The sequence below is a fragment of the Suricata suricatta genome, chromosome 2 (assembly GCF_006229205.1).
Source record: "Suricata suricatta isolate VVHF042 chromosome 2, meerkat_22Aug2017_6uvM2_HiC, whole genome shotgun sequence".
Classification (NCBI taxonomy): domain Eukaryota; kingdom Metazoa; phylum Chordata; class Mammalia; order Carnivora; family Herpestidae; genus Suricata; species Suricata suricatta.
In genome coordinates, this window is record NC_043701.1 from 21,383,888 (window position 1) to 21,384,992 (window position 1,105).

Below are 1,105 nucleotides of genomic sequence, written 5' to 3' on the forward strand. Positions count from 1 at the left end.
CCTGGGGCGGGCCCCGCCCCCGCCACAGGTCCAATCCCTCGTCGGAGGCCGGTTACACCTGCTGCCAAGCGCCATCGATGCCCCTTTCCGGGCTGCAACAAAGCCTATTACAAGTCGTCACATCTGAAGTCCCACCAGCGCACCCACACGGGTGAGCGCCCTTTCTCCTGCGACTGGCTCGACTGCGACAAGAAGTTCACGCGCTCCGACGAGCTGGCCCGCCACTACAGGACGCACACGGGCGAAAAGCGCTTCTCCTGCCCCCTCTGCCCCAAGCAGTTCTCCCGGAGCGACCATCTGACCAAGCACGCTCGTCGCCACCCAGCCTATCATCCCGACATGATCGAGTACCGCGGGCGCCGTCGTACTCCCCGTGTCGACCCCCAACCCACCAGCTTGGTGGACAGCTCCGCCTCCGTCGCCGGCCAGGACCCCATCCTCACCGCCTGCCTGTCTGACAGTCATTGCTGTTAGTCATCCCTGCAAGGACGATCGCCCAGACCGTTGTCCCTGCCTTTTCCTTGCCCGTCCCTTTTCCCCAGAGTCATTAGACCAAGGCACCGACTGGTTCCTCTTCTCGGAGGATGGGTCCAGGCAGGCACGTTGGACCCTGGGGAGGGACTGGGGGTCCGAAAATAGCAGGAATTCTTATGAAACGTTTACCAACCTAATGGGGAGAGGGTTGCCTCAAGACACCCCCAGGAACTGGTGAAAAAGGGATGAACCCCGGTACTTTCCAGAGTCCTGAAGATTCTCCCTTCCCTGGAACCAGAGATGTGAAACTGGAATTCTCAGGTGCCTGAGGAGCTCCCAGTCTCAAAGGACTCTAGTGTCTTACCCAACCACCACGGCGGACCTTGGAGAGGGTTTCAGGGGGGCAGTCTTGGAAATGTCTGGGACTGGGATGGTGAGAGGCCTTTGGAAACAGAAATGATTTCTATTTCTGTAAATAGCAATGTTTACTAATTTATTTTTAGTATCTTTTAAACAGGGATCCCAGGTTGATGGGAGGTTGATGTCCTCCACTGCCCAATTGCCCCAGCTACCTCTGGTAGGAGAGGCCACGTAAGAGTCCATGTGAATGTATGACTGGGAGATGCTTCTT

General features: G+C 57.4%; 1 protein-coding gene across 1 annotated transcript; it reads left to right on the forward strand.

The window, feature by feature from the left end:
• Positions 1–3: 3 nt before the first annotated feature.
• KLF14 (Kruppel like factor 14) lies at positions 4–474 on the forward strand (the record flags this gene model as incomplete). The annotated part of the gene is made up of 1 exon (XM_029918036.1): positions 4–474. A coding segment is annotated over one exon (471 nt), but the record flags the coding sequence as incomplete, so codon positions are not given.
• Between the last annotated feature and the right edge of the window lie 631 nt (positions 475–1,105).